The 23,188-nt window shown below is 41.7% G+C and overlaps 1 protein-coding gene across 2 annotated transcripts in view; it reads left to right on the top strand.

Annotated features, from left to right (window-relative positions):
- The window catches only part of GALNT2 (polypeptide N-acetylgalactosaminyltransferase 2), a 183,146-nt gene that overhangs the window by 127,915 nt on the left and 32,043 nt on the right, over positions 1–23,188 (top strand). For both annotated transcript variants that reach the window (XM_040351011.1, XM_040351009.1), the window contains exons 8-11: positions 11,449–11,536; positions 20,761–20,848; positions 21,307–21,410; positions 21,945–22,071. In XM_040351011.1, the coding sequence (XP_040206945.1) occupies positions 11,449–11,536; positions 20,761–20,848; positions 21,307–21,410; positions 21,945–22,071 (407 nt within the window). The remainder of the gene's footprint in view (positions 1–11,448; positions 11,537–20,760; positions 20,849–21,306; positions 21,411–21,944; positions 22,072–23,188) is intronic.

Below are 23,188 nucleotides of genomic sequence, written 5' to 3'. Positions count from 1 at the left end.
AGAACATCAATAATTTCCACAGTTTGTATGAACCACTCGCAATATTTTATGCACCGTCTGTGTCATTGCCTTTCAGTTCCTGGATCAGTTGCATTTTATAGGGATGGAAATATTGATTCCTAATTTAATGCCGATAGAGCCAGATTTTTGGAAAAAAATGTATTTTGCTTTATTAAGAATAACTTGTTTTTTTCTCGCCAATTTCCCTTGGCAGCTTTAAAGTTATGATTATTTGAATGCAATGATACAAGATTTTTTTTCTATTAATAATAAAGTGTTACTAAACCCACAACAGTAAATTCAGTCTGTATATGCAGTAAAGCATGTTTGTTAATACTAAAGGTGGAACATAAGGGGTTAATCTTTCACATGTGTAAAAAGACTGTGTGATCCTGTCTTCTCTGATCCTCCCCTTCTACCACTGTCCCCTGATAATTTTCTTATATCACAGAGTCTATGGAGTCAGGCTGCACATGCTCAGTTTGGTGTGTATTGCTAGAGAGGTTTTTTTTTTGTCTTTGTTTTTTTCTTAGGAGGGTGCATGTGATCAACACAGGGCCAATCGGTACTGTCCAGACAGAGGATCAGGGGCAGTTTATATTTACTAACATTTAATTTCCATGTTCTGTGTACTGTTGGAGACCAGATCTAGTGAATGCAGGATCCTGGGTTTAGTAACATTTTAAGGAACAGTGTTCTGTGCTAGTTCTAGTTAGTGGTCAGTGATTGTATTTATCAGACAGTATTGAGACAAAGTACTAATTTATTTATACTAATGCCAGCAAATATATTAAGCAAATATATTAACCAGGGCATATTTTTGGGGTGCTGCATACTACTTTGGCTGCACTGGAGAACCTACCTAAACAGGCCATTTTCCCCTATTTTCTTCTGTCATATACTTCTAGGAGGCTCTTTCAACGACCCAGCTTTTCTTTTTGTTTCAAAATGTATCTACACCCAAGAAAAAAAATAAATAAATATATATATATATATATATATATATATATATATATATATATATATATATATATATATATATATATATATATATATATATATATATATATATATATATATATATATATATATATATATATATATATATATATATATATATATATATATATATATATATATATATATACACACACACACACACACACACACACACACACACACACACACACACACACACACACACACACACACACACACACACACACACACACACACACACACAAAATGGGCGACCAGTCCTTATGTGGTGCCTTCATATCGGCTTCATGCACACTGGTTTTATTGTAAACACCATCTCCTGACAGGAGAAAATAAGCATTAAAAACTCGCCTAAGCTGCATTTTTTTTTTTTTTAAAAACCAGTTTAGCAGATTTTGTTTAATTTCATTGGTCAGAATTGTAATTTATTCTTCGCCTTGAAATTAATAAATGCTGATATGCTAAACGTGCCTAGACGCCCTTAGGTGCATTTAGAGTTTTAAATGCCGGCAAACTCTTGTCCTGAACAAGTTTTTTTGTGCTTTCCAAGAAATACTAGTAAACTCAACTGACTCGGTGGGCCCATATGGATTTGGTCCAAGAGAGGGAACATATAACAGTTGGGATAGGTCAGTCCCGCCACCTGGATTTGGACAACCAGAGGGTGGGTATGGCTATTCCAGGTCTGATTACCCACAAGGTCCCCCTCCCTCTTGGCCTAACCAAAATTGGGGTTTTCCCATGAGTCAGCGAGGCCCCACAAGGCCTTTAGAACCAAGAGAGGGACCAGAGGGGGGAGGCGGGCCCAAACATCCAAAAAGAGAGTCTAGGTACGGGCATCTTTAATTTGAGCCAACAGGTACTATGAGATTCAGAAAAGAGACTACTTGATTAGGGTCTGAAGTTTGCTCCCCGAGGAATCTGAGCAAATTTCAGACCTTTTATGGATGTCCATAAATTCACGAGGAAGTTGAGCATCAAGCGATCCCATCAAAGAGGGGCTCACTCCCCTTCCTGAGTATAAGCACACTAATTTGGCCAATGCCTCGCTTTTCAACCCGCCGGGGTGATTTCCAGCCAGTATTGGAGTCTTTCGGGATGTAGTACTTAAAGACCTAGAAAATGTCAAAGTTAAAAAGGCCAGAATGCATAGAGATCTTGAAGCCGTATTGGAATCACTTTGTTCTAACAAATCCCTCATTATAAGACCAGCGGACAAGGGGTGAGGAATTGTGGTCCTAGACAGATGCTACTATTTGAAGGAAATGCAATCATATTGTAGATGACTCCGACACCTATACCCCCCCTAGCTAGAGATTGTATCTAAATACAAACGGGAACTGGAGGTCATTGTGGACCACGGTTTCCAGATGGGGATCCTCAACGATGAGGAGAGGCGCTATCTGGTGCCGGTTTCCCCCCGCACTCCTGTCATATATTCTCTCCCCAAAGTCCAAAAGTCTTACTTGCCCCCCGGGACGTCCCATCGTGAGTGGGATTGACTCAATAACTTCCCGGGTGGGCAAGTATATTGACTTCTTCCTACAACCCCTAGTTCAAAATATTCCCTCTTTCGTTAGAGATACCAAACAAGTCCTCAACTTACTGGACAATATGTCACCCAAGAATGGTATGTGGCTAGTCACGGCGGATGTGACTTCTTCATATACCATTATTCCCCATGACCTGGGTCTTGAAGCGTTTAAGTTGTATCTGACAAGGGAGTCTGGACTGGCCCCTCTGCAGATTGACTTTATTATGATTTTCCTGCAATATGCAGCTAGTAATAATTATTTTTGGTTTGACCACAGTTTTTTTCGTTGGGACAGGGGGGTTGCCATGGGGGCCAAATATGCCCCCAGCCTGGCGAATCTCTTTATGGCCAAGTGGGAGGAGGACGTCGTCGATGCTTGCCAGAGGCCTGAAGTGGCCCTCTGGGTGAGGTACATCGACGACGTCCTCCTCTGGGATGGCAGTGAGGATGATTTACATGAGTACATGGCATCTCTTAATGACAATGCCAGGGGTATTAAATTTACGTTTGAAGCTAGCCAAGAGATGGTCAATTCTTTGGACCTTAACATCAAAGCCGAGAATAATAGGTTTGTCACCACCACATTTTTTAAGCAAACAGACAGTAACTCTTTTATTCCTCTCGACCGTTGCCATTATGCCCCCTGGCTAAAGGCTGTTCCACAAGGACAGTTTGCCCGGATCAGACGGAACTGTACAGAGGTTGAGGCTTTTGATAGCCAGGCAGCTGTTCTGTCTGACAGATTTGTGGAAAAGGGTTATGACCTGACCTTTTTACGCGGTCTGGTGCAATCCACTCGTGATGTAGACAGGGGTTCCCTACTCAAGGACCAAAGAAAGGGGGGACGAGGTACCTTCTCACTTCCATTTATCACAACGTTTTCAGCTCAACATCAAAGCATAAAACGTTTGATAAATAAGCATTGGTATATTCTACAGAGTGACCATCTAATGGCACCAATCCTACCGGACAGGCCATCAATTGTGTTCAGAGGGGCATCCTCATTAGCAAGTTGCATCGCTCCAAGTGTCCAGGACCCTCCTAGGGAAAATAGAACTTTTCTGCAGGGTCTCTCTGGCTACCATAGGTGCAAAAGATGCCAGGTGTTCTCCTTGAACAGATGCCAGGATCGTAAGATAGTTAATTTTTCCTCCACCAGTACTGGCAAGGCATTTGAAGTTGAACCCTTCACTACGTGCTCTTCCAAGGGAGTTGTGTATCTGATCCAATGTCCTTGCGGACTCCAATATGTGGGGAGGACCAAAAGGGAACTGAGGATCAGGTTAAATGAACACATAGCCAATATTAGGAAGGGCTTCCCCAATTACTCAGTTTCCAGACACTATGACCTCGTCCATGGGAGGAATCCCTCCGGGACGTTGTTCATAGGCATAGACAAGTACAAACCACACTGGAGGGGCAGCTCTCTAGTAAGGGAGATATCCAAACAGGAGATGTCTTGGGTGTATCGGTTAAGGACTTACCTTCCCCACAGTCTCAATGTGGATACTGATGTAAACGCCTTTATAAATAACTCTTAGGACTATGATGGCGGAGATTTTTTTTTCTTTCTTTTTCTCACCCATTATGTTTTTTATAAATTTTATGACTAGATGCTCCTTTATTATCAATAGATACTTTTATGTTTGCAATTACATACACATGCCCCTTGAGTCTAACGACGAATAGGGTAGTGTGAATGTGCTGAGGACCCATGTATTACCCCTCTCTTGAATTAATCATTGGGTGACGCGCGGTTTGTTCAGCATCACAACACATTTGGTATGGATTTGATACATCCCGGGTTTCCATGCCCTGCAGCTGTTCCAACTATGTAGAGCATCTGGGAACACATTTCCACTATTGTGCAGTGCCTATTCAGTGAGGCCCGTGTTGGCCCATGCTATTGGGATCACGCGGGCTACTATGGGCTCCTTTGGGATGGTCTGATATGTGCTGTGGTCTATCGTGGCAGTATGGTGATTAACCAGAGTTTTCATTTTTAAGAGGTTTTTTAACTTGTTAACTGTCTCAATTTTTATTTTATTTTTGTTGGTGTCCCAGAACGCATTCATGTGCATTTTACATTGGAGACGCGATACCTGTTTGTCCATTTCCGGAGGCTGGGCGCTGGCGCTCTGTGCCAACTGGTTCTCCTGTCCATGGGGTGGTCCCAGCTCCAAAGGAGCGAGGATAGGATGTTTTCCATGTACTAGTGTGCACAAGAGGCTTGGTTGCCTCGTTTGGCAGTGTGCATGCGCTCCCCATCCGTAAAGAGGCTTGGTTTGATTGATTTGTTTGATTTTCTATATGAGGGGATGACGCAGTACGCCGCCTGTGCCCCGAGACAAAGTGACCTATCACGAAACGCGTTGGTTGGAGCGAGCGGCGTGCTGACGTCATGACCCTCATACGCTTGTTCTCCATACGGACGGGTTTGCCTGTTTAGCGTCCGGCCGGCGCTACAGGCTCAGGGCTTGTTTGTTCTTCAGAAATGTGAGTTTGTTACCTTTTTTATTCTACAATAAAACACCCAGATTTTATGCCATGTGAAGCTTCTTCTTTTTTACATGACCGCATTGCTATGAGAGTGTTTGTGCTTGGAGCCTTTCTGTTTTTCCAACCTGGGGACACAGTGTACATCATCCTGCTGGATTGCTCTATATGCGGTGTCTGGTCCATTAGGACCTAAGTATCTGGTAAGCAGATCACTTTATCAATCGTGGCGGATTCACTTTGGGCTACGCATGGAACCCACGATATTGTAGCAATTTGGATTTTGCATGGGTGTTTTCTATCAAGACACACCACTCTATGGACTTTTCCTTATTTCATACATGATTGGACTTCTTCATTGTCTGTAGTTATAGGCCCGGATTCAGAAAGGAGATACGACGGCATACCTCTGAGTTGTGTTGTCGTATCTATGCGACTGATTCATAGAATCAGTTGTTGCGCATAAATTTCCCTAAGATCCGACCGGCGTAAGTGTCTTACACCGTCGTATCTTAGGCTGCATATTTACGCTGGCCGCTAGGTGGTGCTTCCGTATATTTACGCGATGAATATGCTAATTAGATGCGCCGATTCAGAAACGTACGTCCGCCCGGCGAATTTTTTTACGCTCGGCTTTTTCCGGCGTAAAGTTACCCCTGCTATATGAGGGGTATCCTATGTTAAGTATGGACGACGTTCCCACGTCGAGTTTTGAAAATTTTACGTCGTTTGCGTAAGTCGTTCGCGAATAGGGCTGTACGTAAGTTACGTTCACGTCTAAAGCAATGACAATTTGCGGCGTAATTTTGAGCATGCGCACTGGGATTCTTTCACGAACGGCGCATGCGCCGTTCGTAAAAAAAGGAAAATACGCGGGGTCACCATTCATTTAAATAAAACACGCCCACATCATCCCCATTTATATCCACTGAACGATTTATCGGTCATTACATGATGGCACTATCGTTTGCGCTCATGGCCCGAATGTTTGTTTTTCGAAAATGTTGTGATACGCAGCAGTAAAGAAGCTGAAACTCCAACCTGGGGGTTTCACTCTCTGACCGAAAGGCCAACTGTCAGGTTGACTTGAGGCATCGCATGACCTAACCCATTCCTTCTGCGCCTTCTTCAGGGAGTCGAAGTTGGGCACCTGTGCCCACCACCCTACACACTGCACTTCTCCTCCCAGCAAGCCATTTACAAAGGCTTGTGATACACACTAGCCCCATCCAACTTCAACTCCCGGAGGAAGGCGCAGAAGCAAGGAATGGGTCAGGTCATGTGACGCCTCAAGTCAACCCGACAATTGGCCTTTCGGTCAGAGTGACACCCCCAGGTTGGAGTTCCAGCTTCTTTACTTCTGAGTATTACGGAGACCTGAACAACACAGATTTCGGTGACCTAGGAGATCCATCTGTCCCCTCAGAGGGCTGAATCTGCTTGCGCTTAAGACCTTGCTATTCAGGGGGTCCACCGTTTCTGGTAAGGGCACTCGCTTAGAGTGGGATTGATCTTCAATCGGGGGCCTATCACATCTCCTCCTCCCCCCTCCTTTCTTCCTTGGTGCAGGTGGATGAACCCTGGATCCTGTCTCTTCATTGGACTTGTTTCTTCCCATCAGTGCCTTTTCTCAATCTTTGTATGGACGCAATGTATTTTGCTTTTCCACCAATCAAGTTTTCTTTATTACTTTGATGTCACTTTTTATAGAGTATATGACAAGCGCAACTTATGTTTTTTACAGATATTCTGTGGCCAAGCGGTCCCCAGCATCAGATCACGTATGTGTACGTGATCCACTTCTTACGGGTAGGGGGCGCGTTCCCGTCTCCCCCAGGTTTTCTGCCATTCTCTGCAACCCAAACCAATCAGCGGGTCCCGGACAATAATTTATGGCTGAGCAAATGACAGAAGCAAGCTCTGTGTAGGTAAACAACATAGAGCTCTCTTCTCTCAGCGGCGTTGTGACAATTTTCTTCTCTCTGCAAATCAGGGAGTAAAAACCGGCACATTGCTTATAGAAAACATTGCACAACACAGGTAAACCTTTGCCCCTAAATGTTAACCCCTTCCCAACTAGTGTTATTAGTACAGCGATAGTGTTTATTTTTAGCACTGATCACTGTATTTGTGTCCCTGATGAGGTCAGTGGCAGTTATTCAGTTTCCCTCAGTGTCCGTGTCAGATTGCCTGCCGCGCTGTCAGTCCTACTATAAGTCGCTGATTGCTGCCATTACTAGTAATAAAAAAAGACATTCCAGTGTGTATGTGTATATATACCATTGTTTTGTATACACTCCTTATCATGCAAACCAATTAATACACACTTATTGGGATTTTTTTTTTTTTTTTTTTTTTTTTTACCAAAGCAGTATACATTTTGGCCTACCTTTTTATGACATTTTTTTTTTGGATATGTTTTATTATGAATCAGTTTTATTCATTTTTAAACTGTAGAGAGTATAAACGTGAGAGTACATGTCTACTTCCAGCAGAGGCATATGTATACATAAAGATCACAGTGATATAAGGCCAGACATGTCAAGATTGACTTGTAATCTGTACATAAAATATTATCTTCATAGCCCTCTAGTATTATGTTAGAGATCACAATGAAAATTACATGAACATATAGCGGTCAACATTTAGTAAGAGAAACATAACTGTGTATTCCAGACAGGGGCGGAACTGACAACTCATGGGGCCCCTGGGCAATAGGCGATTATGGGGCCCCCGGGCAATAGGAGATAATGGGGCCTCTGGGCAATAGGAGATTATGGGGGCCCCACAGTATACACACACAAATACTGTATGCATACACAGTATACATACACACAGAATACACATACACACAGAATACACATACACACACTGAAAAGGTACTGGAGAGGCGGGGCAGCTATAATCTTGGCATTTTTAGACCAAAAGGATGTCGGTAAGAGACATTTCAGGGACAGATGTAAAAAAACAGATTTTTACATACTGTCCCTGGTTTTCTTGAGGCTGGCAACCCTGATGGGGCCCCCTAGTGGCATGGGGCCCGAGTGCCCAAATGGTCAGTCTACCCCTGATTCCAGAACACCAGATTTAAGAGAAGCCAGGTGGAAAATGAAGAATAGCTGAAAACCAAGTAGAAGATTGTGGGGGGGGGGCGGTGCAGGTAGTGGAAAAACAAGGGCAGGGGAGGGAGGGGCGATTGGGCATCTACACATGGTCTCATAAGAAGCAGTGTTGAAACTTCAAAATCGGAAATCTGAGGATGAAGCCAACATGATTAAGGGCTGGTAAGCTGCAGTATATTAAAAGAATAAAATAAAAAATTCTTGGGTTTAGATACTATATATTTTAAGAATCTGCACTTGCTCATTATATATCTGTTACAGAGGTCATCCATCAGATAATAGAATTCACTTTAATCTCAATTTGTTCTCTGGGAGGTGAAGCTGTTTATTGGATTTGATTTCCCATCAGGAAAAAAGCCATCACACTTAAAAGATAAAAGTATCAGTACACCTAATGTGAAGTACATAAGGGATCTTCACAGCTGTTTTACGATTCTTTTTTTCCCAGTCTAACAATTCAACCTGTCAGAATAGTCCCAATGCACCTTTTATAGGCTACAGCTTGTTTCCAATTACCTTGGTGTGTTTTCCTACATTTTGCTATGTCTCGTAATGCAGGACGTATGCATTGTGCATAATCTTTAAATGCCTTTCCCTCCATAAAATCTGGCTAATGTCTATTTTGCTAAAAATTCTTTTTGACCAGAGATGTATTTTTATTTTTTTTGTATTTTGACTTAACAACTTCAGCCCTTGAAGGATTTACCCCCTTAATGACCAGGCCATCTTTTGCGATATGGCGTCGCTTTAAATGACAATTGTGCGGTCGTGTGACTTACAAAATGTATATAACTTTTCCCCCCACAAATAGAGCTTTCTTTTGGTGGTATTTGATGTATTTTTTTTGCACAATAAAAAAAAAAACTGACAATTTTTTTTAAATAAAAACTATATTTTTTTACTTTTTGCTATAATATCCAATAAAGTAAAAACACATTTCTTCATCAGTTTAGGCAAATATGTATTCTTCTACATATTTTTGGTAAAACAAAATCGCAATAAGCATATATTGATTGGTTTGTGCAAAAGTTGTAGCGTCTACAAAATGGGGGACAAATTTATGGCATTTTTATTTTTTTTACTAGTAATAACGGTGAACTGTCATTTTTATCGGGGCTGCGACATTCCTTACTACCTGGGGGGGAGTGGACTGACTGGGAGTACAGAGAGATCGCTGTTCCTGATCACTAGGAACAGTCTCTATTTCTCTCTCTTTTTCTCTTTCTCTTTTTCTCTTTCTCTTTTTCTCTCTCTCTCTCTTTCTCTCTCTCCCCCGTTTTGCCTCTCTGTGGAGCGTTCACGGGTGGCCGGTGGACACGCGCATTAGAACTGCGTGCGCACGCCCGCTGTATCTATTACACAAAGCGCCGAAATGGTACACTGATTGGCGCAAAAGAGCAGCCCTGCTGCAGTATATGGTGGGTGAGACCCACCTCTTCTGAAGGCTAAGGAAGAAAATTGATACCAAGCGCCTTAAGGCGATTCAGTTCGCATTTGTAGCGCTATACAAATTATTCACTCAGTATATTTGCGTCGGTCGTTAAGTGGTTAAGGCAGTTTTAAACCCAAAAGCAAACAATTTCATTATACTGCAGCTTACCAAATCTTAGATGTGATTGCTGTATATGTTTTTTTTTTTTTTTAGCTGTTTTATTTTCACCTGGTGAGATCCTGCCAGTAACTCTGTTGTTTTTCAGCAGAACAAGCTGCCCTGCAGATATAGCAGTTAAAGGAACTAAACTGTTTTCCATGGCTGCTTTAAAAAGTGTTAGCTGGACTTTGGCTTCCATTTGTTTAGTATATCTAAATCTGCTAGTCCATCTATACTACCCCCCCCCCCCCCACACACAGATTGATGATGCTGCTGTCCATAGGCGTCTCTGTTGCTCCTTTGCCCACAGTGGGGGCACTCTAATACAAGAGGTGTGTTACTGGCCAGATCACCAGGTAAAAACGGAGGGAAACACTTGAATGAAAGAAAACATTTATATTGTTTTCTTGCTTATAAAATCTTGCTTATTTTATCCTATCCTTAGATCTTGCTTATTTAGTCTTTTAAATGTGTCAACGTTTTTCTACAAATACTACCATAACAACATGTAATAAATGATAGTTTTATATTGGACATGGGAGACTGGAGAACGCTTTGTGTCCATAGAGTTCTGCTTTTTTTACAACATTGACTGTGATACATCCATAGCTGCGAACACCGCTTTATTGATAAAGAAGTACTTGTGTGGGCTGGATATTTTCTATACATTGCGCCTCAGTCTTGTGACTTTTTTCTTATTTTGCTGATGTTGCAGAAAAAAATCTTTTTGTGGCCTGCTTAAATACTAGTTTAGGCTAGAATATATTGTTAAATTTATTGGTGGATTAATTGGCAAAGTCTTTTCCTAGAATTAAATAGATGTGGCCCCTTGCAAATCTATTTCACTCTGTTAATCTCACGATTTCCTTTTGAAATTTAAACTCGTTGGAGCACTTTTCAGAGGTGTTTAACAGGAGGTGAGGAGTTGATATATCACCTCCTCATTGCCCGTTTTAACCCCCCTAAAGCAGACTTTCTCAACCTTTTCAGCATAGAGGAACCCTTGAAACAACTTTCTGGTCTCAGGGAAACCCTGTTTAAAAATGATTAGATCTATGATACATAAGTGCGATGGTCCGTGGGAGGAAAGCTCCTTATATTTGTGGTCATTGGGAAGAATTTCCCCCTTAAAGATTGCTAAAAAGATCATTAGTGTCAGTGGAAACTTATCTGAGAGGCAAAAATTACTCCTTAATCAAGGAACCCCTAGCAACCATTGGAGGAACTCTAGAGTTCCACGGAACCCTGGTTGAGAAACCCTGCCCTAAAAGCTGCTCTACGGTACCTCAATTGTGTGCATTTGCTGGGTGGATGCAGAACAGTCTCATGCCATGGCATGTGTACACCCGTGGTTGGGAAGACCGTAAAATCATGGCTCAACTTTGTGCCATCCAATCCGCCAGACAGATGGAGAATGTATTCCCCATCCATCTATTTTTAGCCGATCGGATTTCAGCGGGTGTCATGCTCCATAGATAAAAAAAACAGGGGGGGGGAACTAATGCGCAAAACCAACCTCAACAAGGGCACAACAAAGCTAAAATATGCTCCATAGATGGCATTGGATGGTCTGATTTGGACCTGATCGGTCTGCTCGTTTGAATGGGGCCTTAATGGTATTTTTTATTTGTTTATTTATACAATGTTTCTAAATGCAACATTTTTAGTCTGTACTAATTATTTATTTATTTTTTAACATCTTTTAGGACAAGACTAGAGTTGTATCCCCAATAATTGATGTGATTAATATGGACAACTTCCAGTATGTTGGGGCATCGGCAGATTTAAAAGGAGGTATGTAGCCTATTAAATACTGGAGATTTCAAATTTGGTTTAATAAATATTTGCATTTGCAGTTATGATGAAGCCAAGCATGAAAAGTTCCTCACCTTGCATTCGCTTTATTATTACAACTGAGAATTGAGCACTGAGAGAAAGTTGAAAATTGAATGTTCCAAAATCCAACTTTTTTCTAATGAAATGCTACCTGTGTATGGCCAGCCAGGGAGTCGGTTGCAGAGAGCCTGAATTCCTTAAATATGATGCCCTTAGTTGTATGCACCCACCACCAAGTAACCCAGAGCCTAAAACTGGCCATACATTATACAGTTTTCTTTTTTCATTTCCTTTAGATTTCCCTTCAACTATGTAGTGCAAGGGCCTGCTGATTGCATATTAAGTGTTTAGGTATGACCTCCTATTATATGGTTTTGGTAAATCTAAATGAAAATAATTTTATAATAAAATGTTTGTATAATGTATGGCCATCATAACATGCATAGACTTATATTTCATAGCTCTATTAATAACCTTTACAAATGCCTGTTTAATTATCTTAATTTAAAGGTAATTTAAGTAGGGTGGTTGTTGCGGAGGGGAAAAAAGCATTTTGCTGCTCTAAGCTGACTTTCTGTCTAATCTGTTCATGAAATTGAGCTATGCAGCAATCTGCTTATGCATAGCCTCAGCAGACCAAAATGATGTAATGCAGTAGACTGCATTAAGCTAATGTAAAGTTAAGACAATCAGAAGATTATTACGGTCTAACCAGTGGTAACAGTTTGTACCTCTGCAAAGAGGTTCATTTACTTGTGTTTCAGGTTGGGTGCAATTTTATATTTTTTTTCTTTCTTATATTTAATTTTTACATCCTTGAGTAAATAAGGTAAATTGGAACAATGTAGCGCTAATACCTGTGTGAAGATATGGAAAGAACCCACATCTTAAGATAACAAACCAAATCTAGATATATTAATACATGACTAAATCTTAAAGTGTCACCACGTGACCTTACTAAACATATAAGTGTGGCAACATATAGTAAAGGCTTGCAAATAATAACAATAAATTGAGAAAGTGCATAAAGTGACTGGAATCCAAACGAATGGAAATAAGGGTGACTTCACTACAGGAAAGTGCATGAAGTGACTAGAGTCCAAATAAATGTGGATAAAGATGGCTTCACCATAAATTGATCTTGAAGATGGAACAACAGCTTGACAGAAGTGCCACCACCAATGGTAGAAAAGCGGGCTTACCAAATATAAATGACTAGGGAAGGTATACACCGCCAAAGTCACCAAAGGCTTGTATCAATCACTCTGCTCTAAACAGCTGGTCCTGGATACAAACAACTTATCGACTTGATGATCCCAAATCACAGTGTTAATGATAACTTCATAGAGGCTCGGTAACCACATGCCATGCAAGAAAAATTGAAAAGAACTCGCATAGTGTGATACCGTATGAACAGTGTTGTTTATTAAAAGTAGGATAAAACTCACATGTTAAACGTTCATCATAGGCTTGTCAGATGTTATGGTACCAAAAACGATGTGGATGGGTCCGCCCGACACGTTTCGACTAGAAATGTCGTCATCTGGGGTGTGCACCCCCACCACTGCATCGCTATTTATAAGAAAGATGACGACCGCCAAATTGGAAAGGCCAAGAGGCCGGACAGGATGTGACCTCACTTCCGGTTTAGAAACCCGGAAGTGATAATAATGGCAAATGTTTCACCTATATATGGAATAGTGTGGCATATAATAAACCTATCACATTCCCAAACACAAAGAAAATAAGGGAAAAACACGTCAAACTACCTTTCAGTCCTAATAAACTGATGCAAAAACCATTCCTGTCATACCAGGAAGTGTCAGACACAACCAGGCCTCGCTATGGATGTATCGGAATGAAATCATTTCTGCCTACACATAGCATGACCAAAGATGTACATATCCAAGCCTCGTTATGAAAACGAGGCTTGGCAATGGGACCAATAGATGTATGAATGTACATATCAAAGCCTTGTTATGAAAACAAGGCCTGGCACACATCCAAGCCTCGCTATGAAAATGAGGCTTGTATTGAATTTTTACATCCTTGAGTAAATTAATCCCTATTGTCAATCAATTATTAAATTGTAATTTCTGAAAGGGTATTATGGTTAAAGATAAGAAAAAGGAAAATCAAAACGCCTCCATCACGTAGAATGTTTCTTTGTGATACATTTGAGCCTTTAGAGGTTTAACCCTTTCAGTGCCAGTCCCTGCATTCCACTTTTTTAAATTCAGGTGGCCGGACCATTTTTGCAATTTTTCCATTGTTTTTTTTTTTTTTCTTACAGTTTTAGAGTTTGTAAAAGACCCCCTCAACCATATATTTTCTAAAAGCACATAACGGTCTGAAAGCCCCATCCATTGAGTCACAGTAGGATTTCCTCCAGGGAGTAAGCTAGCTTCTAACAGAGTGTCAAATTGGACTTAAAGCGGTTGTAAAGGGAACATTTTTTTTCCTTTAAAATAACAAACATGTTATACTTACCTCCACTGTGCAGTTCGTTTTGCACAGAGTGGCCCCGATCCACGTCTTCTGGGGTCCCTCGACGGCTGTCTCTGTCCTCACCGCAATTACTCACCACAGTCATGCGAGAGCTTGCATGGTTGTCAGTAATTGCGGGCGCGCTCCCCTGATACAGCGAGCAGCCGTAGCTGCTCACTGTATCACTTGGCCCCGCCCCTCGGCGTGCCGCGTCACTGGAGGTGATTGACAGGAGCACCAGCCAATGGCTGTGCTGCTCTCAATCCATCCGCTCTAGCCAATCAGCGGCCAGGCTGAGCGCTGAAGAGGATATCGGGACCGCGCAGGACTTTCGACGGGTGAGGTAAGTAAAACGGGGGCTCGGGGGAGGGGGGGGGCAGCAACACCAGATGTTTTTTCACCTTAATGCATAGATTGCATTAAGGTGAATTTTTTTTTTTTTCATTTACAACTCCTTTTAATATACATGACAAGCAAAGCTAATAGCTGTGGGAGCTGAAGGTGTTTTAAGCTGCTTGGCCATATGAAGTGGCGATTTGAAATTTATGCAACTGACTCAGTTAACGTAATTCTAAATGTTCTAATTTGTTTTATATATATAAAAAGTTTTATTTACCTGCTCTGTACAGTGGTTTTTCACAGAGCGGTCACCATCCTCCTCGGGTCCCCCATTGGCACTTCTTGCCCCTCCCCCTCCCCCTTGCAGAGTGCCCCCAAAGTAAGCTTTTATGCTCTGTGGCACTCGTGTGTGTTCCCTCTTGAGCCACCTCTGTTTGTCTATGGGACACACACAGAGCATGGCTCAGTTGTGCCTCCTGCTCCCTCCTTACTGGCGGTGATTGACAGCAGCGGGAGCCAATGGCTTTGTTTCAGCCAGTGAGGAGAAAAAGACCCGGGAGGGCCCAGGCTCCAATGCACAGTGCTGGATTGCAATGGGGCTCAGGTAAAAAAAAAAATATATAAATATATAATATTTTTCACATATGTGCAGCACCAACAGTCGGGTGATAGAAGTTTCAATTTGTTGTCCGTTTTGGCAGAAGTTTTCCAAATTTTTCCTTTTTGTTTTTTGCTCAAGAAACGTCGCAACCGATTTTTGATTTGTGCACATTAAGTGGACGAAAATCTAATGCATTCCTAGTGCATCCCCTCCCACAGGATGCATACAAAAAGAGAACCACCCTGAAATGTAAAAGCAAAGGACAATTAAAAGGCAATATCAAACCTCACAGTACTATCAAACAGGCAAATATTATACACCATTTACGGGCAGGAGAAGACCTCATGTAGAGTAACAGCAATGGAAACATAAGCCTAGGCCACAACGGGGAGTGTTATGTACCTGAACCAAGTGTCAGGATAAGGCAGCCTTGTGTAAGAGTAGGTGTAGCTCTGGTACCCCTGGTTATCAGATCCCTGAAGCATTTCGCTAGTATGACTAGAATCATTCCCTCTTGGGTAAAAAAAAAAATCACATCTGAGATGTATATCCCCTCAGATTTTGGACCAAACAGAGCCTGCAGCAACACTTCAGTATCAAAAATGCAGATCGGTACTGCTTGTAAGTTTATTCAGTATTTGTCTATCACCCACCTAACATTGCTTCCCTCCCTCCCTCTTTTTTTCTCCCCTTTCTTATCTTCCCCATATCCCTTCTCCTCCTGCTCTACCACCCTTCTTTCTGCCTTGATATTGCCCCTAACCAGGGGTATCATCGTGGCAGACTATTCGCTTAAAATTCTGCACACAGCCATACTTGTTTTGTTACAGTATTTACAAGTCACCCAAGACGCTGTTTATGTGTATTTGTTTCTATGTACAGCCAGGGAGTTTCCCCCCTCAGTTTGGACTATTGTATGCTTTTTTTTTTTTTTTTTTTCTCAATAAAAATCTATTGAAAGAAACAGAGTAAGGGCCCTTTCACATGGACGTGTCCGTGTACGGCCTCCGCTTTGCTCAGCGGGGATTGCTCTGTCGATCCCTGCTGAGCAGGCAGATGACAGGTCTGTCTCTGCACACTGTGCAGGGACCGACCTGTCAGAGCGCCACTCTCCCCTATGGGGGATCGGATGAAGATGGACCATGGAGTCGGTCTTCATCTGCTCTGACCCGCCAGACGGATGGAAAATAGGGTTTCCATCCATCACACTTTAGCAGGTCGGAGCGGGTCGGATGTCAGCTGGCATGTCACTGCTGACATCCGTGGCTCCATAGACCTGCATGGAGCGTCCGTTCAGGTCTGCCTAAAAAACTGACATGTGGACCTGAACGGTCCACCCGTGTGAAAGGGGGCTTAGTGTAGCAGAGGCCTAACTATGCCATACTTTTGCATTTTTTTTAGGTCAGCCTCTGTGCAAGTAGGTAGCTTTATGTAGAGACAACACCTTATTAATCAGGGCTTTCCAAAAAGTTAGTATGGGGACCTCTGCTGTCTTCCAATGTAGTAAAATCGCTTTACGAGCATAAAATGGGATCACAGTAAGTGGGGTTCTTTGCGCCCTAAGTGGTGCCAGCCTTTCCACCAACCCAAGGAGATACACTGAGATGGTTTTTGATATTTGAAGAGCAGTAAGGTTTTTTAGGGGCTGGACTACCCCTTGCCAGAAGTCCTGAATTAATGGCCAGTGCCAGAAAATATGTTCAAAATCAGCTGGAGAGGACCTACAACGCCAGCATTCCACTGAATCAGAATGATGAATTCTAGCCAGCCTGGCTGGTATGTTTTAAATTCTATGTATTATTTTGAATTGAGTGAGGCAGTACCTAGCCAACAGGAGGTAACAAAAGGGATAATAGCTGACTTAAAAGCTGAAAAGGATCTTGCAAAATTGAGATAGCTGTAAAGGCCTGAGACACAGTAGTTATATGTTTCAAGCCGCTGTTGGATCATGCTGAAAATTCTGCCTATAGTGATTTAAAGCTAGGAATTACCATATTTATTGGTGTAGAACACGCACTTTTTTTCCCCCTGAAAATTGGGGGCAAATTATGTGTGCATGTTATACGCCGATACCTGGCTGACTCGAGTGGAAGGAGGGGGTGAGCACCACTGAATTACAGAGCCGGGCTCTCCTGTGTACTCTGCGTTCGCAGTCACACAGTCCTTCCTTCTGGACCAGCTCCTAGCATAGATGTCACATGTCCCGGCATTGGACCGGTGTTCTGTCTATCATAGGAGCCAGGTCAGGAGGCAGGAATGTGTATGACTGAGAGCGCCGAGTACACAGGAGATCCCACCTCTGTGTAATCCAGCACTGGTGAGGCTGCATTGATGGGCAAAGGCGAGGCTGCAGATGGGCACTGATCAAGCTGCAATAATGGGCAATGACAAGGCTGCAGATGGGCACTGATCAGGCTGCAATGATGGGCAAAGGAGAGGCTACTTTTTGCTCATTTTGAAGTTTGGAGGTTTGCAGAGACTTTTGAGGCTGGGAAGCTGAGGATGATTCACAGGAGGTGGTAGCTCTATACACCCGTTCCAATGTTTTGAGCTTTCCCCCAGTTATCTTCTGTAATTTAATGTTTATAGGCCATTCAGAAAAGCAACCTAGGGTGACAATGCTGCTCCTTCATAGATACAGATCTTGAAAGAGTGTTGTCACCCTAGGACAGTGATAAGCAATTAGTGGACCTCCAGCTGTTGCCAAACTACAAGTCCCATCATGCCTCTGCCTCTGGGTGTCATACTTGATGCTGTCAGTCTCGCTATGCCTCATGGGACTTGTAGTTTGGCAACATCTGGAGGTCCGCTAATTGCATATCCCTGCCCTAGGACATGAAGTGTGTTCTTGGCAGGATCTCAAAGAGAAAAAAAAGCCTGAAAATGGTAAACTAATTTAGCCACATCTACGGACTGGTAATCAATAACATATAGGGCCAGATTCAGGTAGAATCGGCTTACTCTGCGGCGGCGTACCGTATTACATTTACGTTACACCGCCGCAAGTTTTACGGGCAAGTGCTTTATTCACAAAGCACTTGCCTGTAAAGTTGCGGCGGCGTAGCGTAAATCCGCCCGGCGCAAGCCCGCCTAATTCAAATGGGGCGGGGACCGAACATACTGCGCATGCTCCGTCCCTAAAATTTCCCGACGTGCATTGCGCTAAATGACGTCGCAAGGACGTCATTAGTTTCGATGTTAATGTAAATGGCGTCCAGCGCCATTCACGGACGACTTGCGCAAACGACGTGAAATTTCAAATTTCGCCGCGGGAACGACGGCCATACTTAACATTGGCTAGACCACCTAGGGGGCATGTTTATCTTTACGCCGCGTATCTCTACGGAAACTACGTAAATTTACAGCGACGGGCAAAGCGTACGTTCGTGAATCGGCGTAACTAGTCATTTGCATATTCTACGCCGACCGCAATGGAATCGCCACCTAGCGGCCGGCCTAGAATTGCAGCCTAAGATCCGACGGTGTAAGTCAATTACACCTGTCGGATCTTAGGGAGATCTATGCGTAACCTGATTCTATGAATCGGGCGCATAGATACGACAGTCGTATCAGGAGATACGCCGTCATATCTCTTTTATGAATCTGGCCCATAATGTTTGCTTTTTTTTGGATTTAGGTTAGCTTTTCCTTTTTGTTTTCTTCCCCCCCATCTCCTTAATATTCATGTGTTTTGCTAAACTGTGTTTAGCAGTCTTTAGAACATTGTATGTATTGTATTACCTGTACTACCCTTCTTGGTTATATCCGTTACTCTTTACGGTGGCACACAAGATCAAATCTCCAATATAAATAAATAAATTGTAAGCTGGCAACAGACGTGAAGTAACACTGCTACTTTTCATGCCTGCTGAGACACAGTACCCTCTCCTGTTACCAAGTAAGGGAGTTGGTGAGGTCACTAAAAAACCTTTGTGAATGTAGAAAGCAGTCATGAATGGAGTTTAAGGATATAACAGCAATTGGACCATCTCGCCAAGACTCGCATACTTTCCCACTTTACAAACACTTTAGGTTAAGATGTATAATTGGTTATTTCAGAATTTGCTAGACATGTTTTATAACTGGTTCCAGAGTTGCAATGGCCTCCAGATTCTTAATGCATACGCAGGGATGATGGAAGCCTGTATCGTAGGAGGCTGTCATTGCTGACTTCTGCTACATGGCTATCGTGGTAATTAAATAATATCAGTTCTTTCCAAGTCAGACTCAGAACAAGCATATGCATCTTACAAGAAATTACTTCTTGCTTGTTCTGGGTCAGAGACTCCAGAGGCAGCTGGGCAATTAACATTTTCAGATGTAGGCCAGAAATGTCAACCTACATAGTTATTTCTGAACAGGTTTAATTCTATACATATATTAATAGCAGATAAAGGTCTTTATTCTTAATCCTAATTGAATCATCATGTTGCTTTGAGCTGTGCTGCCATTGTATATCCATGATCATTTTTGTGTTTTAAATATGTTTTTACATTTGCTTGAAAATGTAAAAGAGAAGTGCGGGATTGCAAAAGAACAAACAAACTCATCTATGTGGATGCAGAATATTGTGGCTGCAACCAATGATTATTTTCATAATCGATTAGTTGGCCGATTATTGTTTCGATTAATCGTATATTCGGTTTATAACCTTAAAAAAAATGTTTTTGCTGCGATTTGCATTTTTTTTTTTTTTTTGGCAAAATTTGTTGTTGGGCAGATTAGAAAACACAAATTGCCACAAAAATGTTTTTCTGCGGCTTCTCCATTGAAGTATATTGAACCAAAAAAACAAAATGGCACCGTTTTGCGTTAAAAAAAAAAAAAAGTCCTTGCCCTTTCCAAATACACAGCAGCTGAAAAAAATCATGGATGTGAAACCATGTAAATGAACGTAGTGTGTTTCTTCAAAAAGCACAGAGGTGTGACCCAGGCCTGAGATGTTTAGTAACATAATGGGGTTAAAAAAAACTAAAATTGGTACAAAAATAGCAAATAATCGCTACTGTAAGGGGTTAATTTTTTACTGTGGGACAGTGAAAGTAATATTTACAGTAGAGATTTGCTCTTTGTGCTATAAAGGGCTAATTTTTTTTAACTTTTTTAACCCCATTATGTTACTGGCCGATTAATCGATTATGAAAATGGTAATCGATTAATTTCATAATCGATTAATCGATTAGTTGTTTTGGCCCTACAGAATATGTTCGATGCCGCAGTTGTCCCCTGCCGACTCTAAAGCCTAGCGTAAATGGGTCGAAAGTCGGGTGGCATTGGCCGGCTCAATAGAAACCGGCCAACATTCGGCCCATGTGTACTGCAGCAGGTCCGACAGAAGCCGGCCGTTCGGCTGACGCTTGTTGATGGGACATGACCAAAAAAGGTCTGGCGATCGGCTACTAATCAGTGCTCTCAGCCAGTGGCTGCCTGTCAAGTATCTGGGTGGACCCCGACAATATATGGTTGGGATCCTTCCAGAGCAGCCCACTGTCTGCTGAATCTGGAACACAGGAGTGCAGATCTTAAGTGTATTCCTGTAACCCACGTTAGAAGTAGGACCAAAAAAAACTTTGGCCATACTTTTCCTAAAAGTGGTAATGAACTCAAGGAAAAAAAATTGATGTGGTCCTTACTTCATGTCCTAGGGTGAATGTGCTTACTTTCTGTACCCGTGGAGAAACCGCCTCTACAAAGAATTTAGCATTTGTTGAAAGAACTTTAATAAATAATTACTTTAATGTTTGTTTTTTGCTAGGATTTGATTGGAACCTGGTTTTCAAGTGGGACTATATGACACCAGAACAAAGGCGAACAAGACAAGGAAATCCAGTAGCCCCTATTAAGTAAGCATTTTTTTGTGTGTCATCTCTAAATTTGTTTTTGAAAAATATACATATACTCAACCTGGGGAAACTTGCAAAGTGTTGCATATGCACTCTGTATGTAAAGAATATTTGCAATTTCCTAAATTGGTGATGGCAAACCTTGGCACCCCAGATGTTTTGGAACTAATTTTTTTTATGATGATGAACTGCACTGCAGAGTGCATGAACATCATGGGAAATGTAGTTCCGAAACATCTGGGGTGCCAAGGTTTGCAATCACAGAAATGTGTGTTTATTTTTTATTTGGTATTTGGCTTTTTAATTTCACACTTTGATGTTTAATAAGTACTAAATATCTCCCAGCACCTAAGCCTACTTGGTTATGAGTGAAAACATGTAGACAATTTGATTTATTCTGATTAAACCATTTTCTGTCCTGTGAATTCTTATCGTACATTATCTTTTTTTCTTTCCAGAACACCAATGATCGCTGGTGGGCTGTTTGTAATGGACAAGTTATACTTTGAAGAGCTGGGAAAGTATGATATGATGATGGATGTTTGGGGAGGTGAAAATTTAGGTATGTATGTTATGTGCCAGGACGTATGTACTGAACACTGTAAACAACCAATGAGTAAGGTCCTGTGTTGACAGGCTTTGGAGAATGTTGATGGCATCAGTTTGGGATGATTCCACCTTCTGACCGACTTCAAGCGAGTTTTGCATCCCCGTAGACATGTAATTGTATATTGGACTTGATGGTTCTGTTTGATTATCATGATCGAGAAAATGTGTCAATCATGGCTCATTGCATTGTTTATTTTTTTTGCACAGAACTGTATTAAAATATCTTGCCACAGTGGAATTGTGATTGCAGAGGTTTGTGTCAAAATCTGCTGCACTATACTTTTGGTAACATAGTGTATATATGGTGGATAAGTATTTACTGTAATACTTTTAAATGATATAGATACATTTAAAGCTTTTTGGCCAAGAATATATTCCTATAGTAAACCCAGCAGAGGGCAGTTGACATGTTTCTTCTAATACCAGCACTTTAGTTCTCATTGATTGAGTTTTTCCAAATCTGTGTTTCTCTTTGACCATCAATTAGAGATTTCGTTCCGGGTATGGCAGTGTGGTGGAAGTCTGGAAATAATTCCTTGCAGCAGAGTGGGACATGTATTTCGCAAACAGCATCCGTATACATTTCCAGGAGGAAGTGGAACTGTGTTTGCCAGGTAAGGAGCATTTTGTCACATTCTTTGTATTTATTGCTTATAAGGAACTTGTAGGAAGCGAAACATTGAATTGTCAATGTTTAATTCTGGTTTTGCTACCTTAAAAGTAACGGACCTGGAAATTCTGAAATGTCCTGCATATGTGTTTAAAATAAATCGCTTACTAGGTAGCAAAGCCAAATTACTTTAAATATTTTAAAGCGGGGCTCCGGGCACTATTGGGGACATTTACAGAGTATTGCCAGATTATGTGAAGGAAACTGTAAGAAAAGCGCCAGAGAGCACGGCTTGCGACAAAAAAAGGAAAGAAGATGCGTACAATCTTTCATGCCACAGACTTGTGATTCAGACCTCAATTTTTTTTTTAGTGACCGGACCTCCTTGAATTTTAATTCACTACCACTGGTCTACATATTATATTCTACCAGTTCTAAAGCTCTTCCCTTTAATGTGTAAAAGGACTGCTACCTGTCTATGCATGTGCATCCAGAAACGTACGCATATATGTATGTTTTACACATACATATGCCTGCATTGAACGCTTGGTAAACTTGTATTATACCTAAATACCCACCAGTCCTGAGTGCAGCCTGTGTGTCAAATACATACTTTCTTCCCTGTTCATCACTGTTTGGCCTTGCCCAAGGCTGCTCAGCCTTTCTAAAGGAAGGTTCCCCATTGCTCCATTTTCAAAGTGTACATAAGCGCCGTTGCTTTTTTCATTTCTGTGAGGGAGTTTTTTTATTTTTTTTAGTTTTTTAGCACTTTGAAGATGACTGGAGGGGACGTTTTTAGGGCTGTGTGGCGCTGGGTAGGCCCATACATTGAAGGTAACTGGAACACGGAAGAAGGCAAGTATTCAACCAAGAAACCTGACCTTAGGGCTGGTTCACACCAGATGCAGTCCAGTGGCTTTTTATTCTGCATCAGAAATGCATAGACAGTGTTTAACTTGGATTCACACCAATGCATTGTGTTCTAGTTCATTCAATAAAAATAGAACATTGCATTTTTTCTGTATGGAAAAACATCTAGAACGTGGTAAAACGCACCGGAAAACACGTGTCCTCTATTGAGATAAATAAAAAAAGCACTGGAACTAATTAAAAAGTGCATT

This window comes from Rana temporaria, chromosome 4, assembly GCF_905171775.1.
Source record: "Rana temporaria chromosome 4, aRanTem1.1, whole genome shotgun sequence".
NCBI lineage: Eukaryota > Metazoa > Chordata > Amphibia > Anura > Ranidae > Rana > Rana temporaria.
Note: the sequence above shows the minus strand (reverse complement) of the source record. Positions and strands in the feature narration are given on the sequence as shown.